Below are 6000 nucleotides of genomic sequence, written 5' to 3'. Positions count from 1 at the left end.
GAGTTAACAACATAACACATATGTTGTTAGACCTGGAACCCATGTGTGGCTCCAGAGATGAGCCTTTGCCTGCCCATCCCCTCCAGGGGTTGGGAAGCACAAAATACAGGTGAGGCATCTCCCAGGGCTCTGAACACAGGAGAGAGACAGACAAACAGGTACACATACACACGGAGGGCCCAGAATCAGGCATTGACCCGGTTCTTCCCAGAGATAACACAAAATCTGACAGACACATGCCATCATGCAACCTCCACTGAGGGATTTGGGACATACTGAGGGGACTAACATCCTTATTCCCTTGACCCGGGGGCTCTGGCCACACCCACCCCTGGGTGCCCCAGTCTGGACCCACGGGCCTTACCAGCCTCTCAGGTCAGTGTAGGGAGAAGGCAAACAGAACAGAAGGGCTTGGGCCCAGGGAGGGTTTGGAGAAAAGGCCAGACTGAGAGCTTGGTGTCACATCGAGGTTGGTCAGCGTCAGACCTAGAGCAGGAGGCAAAGGCTCCTCTTGACTATGCTGGAGCAGGATGCAAGTGACATGCCATTTATTTGAGATGTCTAAAACACTGACATTTTTTAAAAAAATACATCCCGTGTGGTGTAACAATGAAGATGCATCTGAGAAATGTCACTGGACAACTTGGTCACTACAGAGCATCACGGAGTTTGTTACACAAACCGAGATCCCTGCAGTATTCCTGGGTGATCCAGTCTTTGGAGACCATCTGGAATATGTGATCCGTGCCTGACTGGAAGATTGTTATACAAGAAAATAAAACCTCGCAGGAGGCAAGTAAAGATCACACCGCCGCACACGATCCGAACCCCACTCCTTCAGAGGGGAAACCTGAGCTGTTCCCGCCTCCAGAACACACACTTAGGATGGTTGGAAGGGGCATGCTGCTCTGAATGCTGTTTCCCAAATGTTTTCCTTGGCATGATGTCATCAGAGTTTTCCCAAGGCCCTTAAAAGTATCCCTGCAGCGTGACTTTATCAGCTACGGTTTCTCCAGGTCTACAGGCCTATCCTGTGTCAGCTGCCTTGGCTTTCAGGAAGCAGGAAATAGAGTTGTCCCTGAAGGAGGTGACCTTCAAGGTACCTGGTGGAGCCCAGGCCTGCATATGCCTGTGTTCCGGGCCACCCTGTACCTCGAGTGGACTCGGAGTTTCCCATAGGCCAATTCCTGCATCACTGTCCACTCAAGCGGGTGGGAAAGCTCTGCCTGAGCCTCACCTGCGTTGGCCTTTTCAGTTCCCATTTGCTTGAAACAAAGCAAGTTGTAGCCATTTGGGGAGCACATGCTGAGCTCCAGCTAACTGTCTCCCTGACGTCAATAGCAAAGGTCACGTCATGGGCGCTGGGGTTGGCAGGCCTCATGTGCAGATGCTGTGCAGGAATGGCGTCCTTCCCCTCTGTCGAGGCGACTGTCTAGTCTCACCTATGGGTATGCTATGTGTTTCTCCTCAGGAGCAGGGCCCCACCTGCCCTGGGCCCTGAGGCCTCTCCCACCCCATCCTGGAACAGTCGAGGGTCACTAGTGGGGAGGGGGCTTCTGGTTGTACCGCATGATGGAAAGAGCTGCTGCAGGGGAGCGTGGGTTTCTCTAGCTACATCCAAAGGGAAGGCAGGGGAAAAGGCAGGGGTGGGCGGCCGCCTCAGGCCCGCTGTGTGGGACCAGCTGACTAGCCCAATTCCCCGACCAGGCAGAACAACGATAGTGTTCCCCATCTTGACCTTCACCGTTTCCTAAGGCCTGAACATCTGGTGGGTGGCTCTGGGGCTCCCCCACCAAAACAGGCACACACAGTCGGGCCCTAAATTAAAGTGTCACAGGCCTCTTGGGGGGTTCAAGTTTCCTGAGAACATGAGCCTGCTTGATAAAACGATTTTGGTTGTGATAAATGTGGATTTTCTGTGGTAGAGACAAAGGCGCCCTTGATTCCAGGGGGGGGACCTAAAACAGCACGTTGCTGAAAAGTATTTCCTGACAATATTTTTAGCACCTGAAAAAAAAAAAACTATTTTCTCCTTGATTTTTGCCTGTGGGTCTTTGTGTGTGTGTGTGTGTGTGTGTGTGTGTGTGTGTGTGTGTGTGTGTAAAATAATGCCAAGCAACAACAGTGAAGTCTGTGTGTTAGCCCCCCCACTTCACCCCTCCCACAAGTCCAGTTCTGAGATCAGCGGGTCAGGGGATTCTTGTTGGAAGCAGTCCGGACCCCCTGTGCCGCCCACTGCTTTACATACCTGGAAGGACGGTCTTCAATCGATGGATCTATTGAGCGCCACTGTGTACCTGGCGGTGTGCTGAGTCCTGAGGCACCCCAGAAGTTCCCAAGCTGACCCCAGCCCAAATCCAGACATGGGGCTTTGCTGGGACCCTCTGAGGCACGTGTGTGGGGGAAGGGTGATGGGGCTGAGGTGGGGCCAGGCACTCAGGGTAAAGCAAGGCTGTACCGTTGGAGAGAGCAGGGCTGGCTAGTGACTAAGCTCCCACCCGTAGGACTGCATTTCCATGTGAGAAAGCCAGTGAGAGAGGAGATTGGAGCTTCCTAGCAGGCGCGGAACCCAACAAAGAGGTTAGATCTCCCGGATACCCGGTATAGTGACCAAGCCTGCTGGACGCTCTGGGCTAGAGGATGTCTTGAGAGGCCTGGTCCTGAGGACCCTGACTTGGCCTGGTCAGTGAAGCCAGGGAACTTCCCACAAAGCACTCTTAAATCCAGGAGTGTGGCCCGAGGGCTGATTTTTTGTTGTTGTTGTTTGATTTTTTTGTTTTGTTTTGTTTTTGGAAAGGTGGTTCTCTGTGTAGTTCCCTGACTATCCTGGAACTCACTCTGGCCTCAAACTCAGAGATCCACCTGCCTCTGCCTCCTGAGTGCTGGGATTAAAGGCGTGCACCACCACCTCTGTCACCAGGGGCTGATCTTCTATAGCTAACTGTAGAGGTGAACCTTTCCCATCTTCAGCCTTAGTTTACCCCTCTGCAAAAACAAGATCGCCACACAAAGCGAGGTGTGTGGGCAAGAGCAAGGCAAGCTAGGCACTAGGCATAGGACGGAAGGAAGTGGTCACTTTCAGGCTCTTGCTAGTGCAAACAAAGATGTCCTTAAATTTAGTGCCTGTCCCTGACATCACAGTGGTACGGCTGCTGAGAACAGGGTCTGTATAAGCTAGGAATCCCTGACTGATACACATAGAACTCTCTGCTATATCTTAAAAAATAGCATGTAATGTTCCTTGCTCTAACTGAAAACACAGCACACGCTTGTTAGAGAGATTCCAGGAAACACGGAAAAACGCAAAGCCAGCATAAAACCACCCAGAATCTCAGTAACGGCAGCTGTTACTCTTGCAGGTCTTTTTCATCTTCTTCTCTTTGAGAGAAATCATCTTGTCTTTGGGGATCCCAGATTTGGCTTATAGGTATATGTCACCCTATTAGTAGGATGTGGGAGCAGACAAGATGGTGGGGACTGAGGCCCTAGGAGTCAAATCCCTGTAGTGGTTCTGGGGACACAGAAATGGATTAGATTGTGCTCCTAAGGCAGGACAGCCACTTAAAAAGCAATTCTCAAGATGAGCAAGGAAGGTTAAGGCACCATAGCAACTGATTTGCCCCAGGGCCTGGATATTGGCCTATCCCACAGGTCTCCCTGATACTTTCCAGCTGTGATAGGTGTCTGATCCCTTCAGGGAAAAAAACAAAACAAAACAAAACAACCTTACATAGGGAAAAAGCTGTGTAAGTCTTCAAGTCTCCCAGGCCCAAGGTTCACCTTCAATGAAACCAGATAAGGAACAGATCCTGGGACAGGCTTCAACTGGCATTGAAAATTGGTGACCTAGGCTAGGATTGGGGTGTGGCCACACTTGGTTCATCTAAGTGCTGCAGGACAAAGTGGGCCCAGACTGACATTCTATCAGGGAAAGATGCTCTGGACAGACAGGGACCTAGAGGACACTCAGGAAACCTGTCCAAAATCAGGCCTTAGGGCAACCAGTCAGCTTCAGAACTGCTGGATTAGCCCAGGTGCCCCTGGTGGGCAGGCCCCAAGCTGGTGCCTAGAGAAGGCAGTTCCTCACCTCATGAATGCCCAACTGCAAGGGAGCTCCAGAAGCTAGGGGGTCTCGGGGCTGGAGGGGGAAGTAACCCAGAACTAGTCTGATTTTAAGCGCCTAGAGACAGGGAGACCTGGGACCTCGCTCCGGCTCCCTCCCGCCCAGAAGACCAGCAAGTTAAAAATGCCACTATTTGCATGACCCCGCCTCTCCCCGCCCCTCCCGGGTGGCCGCCAGGGCTGACTATTTAAACCCTGGGACCGGAGGTGGGCCGGCGGTCCGCGGTCCTGCCTCGCGCCTTCCTAAGCAGTGCTGCGCCTAGAGTGCGGCGCGAGCTAGCGACAGGCGACAGGCGACGGTGCGGCCAGCCGGCCGTGCGGCGACTGCGGCCACCTGCCCGAGCACCCTGGTCCGCCCTCAGAGCCCGGCGATGCGCAGCGGCGCCGCATGGGCGCTGCTGCTGACCGCAGCCCTGGGGCTCGGGGCGCGCGGGGTGCGCTCTGCGGTGCCCCTCGCTGACTTCTACCCGTTCGGTACGAAGCGTGGCGACGCCGTAACCCCAAAGCAGGACGACGGCGGCTCAGGGCTGCAGCCCCTCTCGGTGCCCTTCCCGTTCTTCGGCGCCGAGCACTCCGGACTCTACGTGAGTAACCCCGAGCTCGAGGGGGCTCCAGGGAGGGCGTTGCTGCCCTCCTCCCCAACTCCCGCTGCTGCTGCGGCCAGCATCTTGGCACCGCGGCAGCCAGAGGTGGAATGAGGACAGCGCTTCCTCTCTCCCGCCGCCAAGGCCGGACAGCGGCTGGCTGGAGAGGCGTGGGCAGGGCGGGGCGTGCAGCCGCCAGGGCACCTTGGCGACAGCCAGGCCAGCGGAGCGCGGCACGCCCCTCCGGCTCATGGCCCGACCTGTTGGGACATTGGCAGAGCTGTTCGCCAGGCATCCACAGAGCTACCGAGTGGGGACCCTCGCTCCTGTTCCTCCACGGAGCTATGTGGCAGTGGGTATATGGCCTCTGGTCACAGTTTTCCCAGTGGGGCATCTGGCTTGTGATGGTCTCAGCCCTCTCAGGGCTACTTCAGCCTCACACGCAGTTAACACCCAAGGCCCTTGGCCAGAAGGAATTCTGGCGTGACATGCTTAGTTGTAGAAGACCTGCGCTGGGCAGGGCTGGCAGCTAGGGGCAGTGTGGAGGGGTTTACGCCTCTCTCCCATAGTCCAGAGGTTGGTCATCCAGGCTCAGACCCTCTAAACCGGACTCCCGAAGGTAATTCCCATCCCCCAACATGGATGCAGGAAAAGTGTCAGTGGATGACAAAGCCTGAGTAGCAGTCTCCTTGTTCCCAGGGTCTGACCCTGAGTGGATCACTTGTGCACAGTGGGGAGAGAGGGGTAATGAGCTATGCTGAAGTGACCACTTAGCGCCAGCCCTGAAGTCTTCCAAATCACCCAGTCACCCGATCGACTTAGAAACATCTGAGCCAACTTGGTCAACAGTTAAAACACCATCTTCTTAACCACAGCCTCTGCCGCACCCAATGACAATCACCATTAGCACCACCACCTCCACTACTACCACTGGCTCCTCACCTTTGCCGCAGGCACTGCCTCTTTCGGGCCCCACATCGGCATCCCCGCCATCTTGAGCAATGGTTCCATCACCAGCCACATAGTCTGCATTCTCATCCTCCTGACATGGACCACTGTCCACCAACCTGTCCACTACCACCATCTCTACAACACCGATCCCCACAGCTGCCAGCATCGACCCACACAGTCCACCGCGGTGGCACTCCACAGCCTTCTTGTACCCACTCAGAATGGCCTCCTCACCTTGGTGACATGAACAGGGAGGGCATGGAGAGAGAGGAGAGGCAGCCATCACTGAAAATCCCTCTGGCCTGGGACTTGTAAGCTGTAGACAGGAAGAACTGTACCCAGG

At 55.0% G+C, this 6000-nt stretch overlaps 1 protein-coding gene across 1 annotated transcript in view; it reads left to right on the top strand.

Moving 5' to 3' along the window:
- The first annotated feature begins 4493 nt into the window (after positions 1-4493).
- Sned1 (sushi, nidogen and EGF like domains 1) overlaps positions 4494-6000 on the top strand; it is a 53492-nt gene continuing 51985 nt past the window's right edge. The window contains 1 exon segment of the mRNA XM_038339315.1: positions 4494-4706. Within this exon segment, the coding sequence (XP_038195243.1) occupies positions 4494-4706 (213 nt within the window).

The sequence above is a fragment of the Arvicola amphibius genome, chromosome 8 (genome assembly GCF_903992535.2).
Source record: "Arvicola amphibius chromosome 8, mArvAmp1.2, whole genome shotgun sequence".
Classification (NCBI taxonomy): Eukaryota; Metazoa; Chordata; class Mammalia; order Rodentia; family Cricetidae; genus Arvicola; species Arvicola amphibius.
This window is presented reverse-complemented; position numbering and strand designations above follow the sequence as displayed.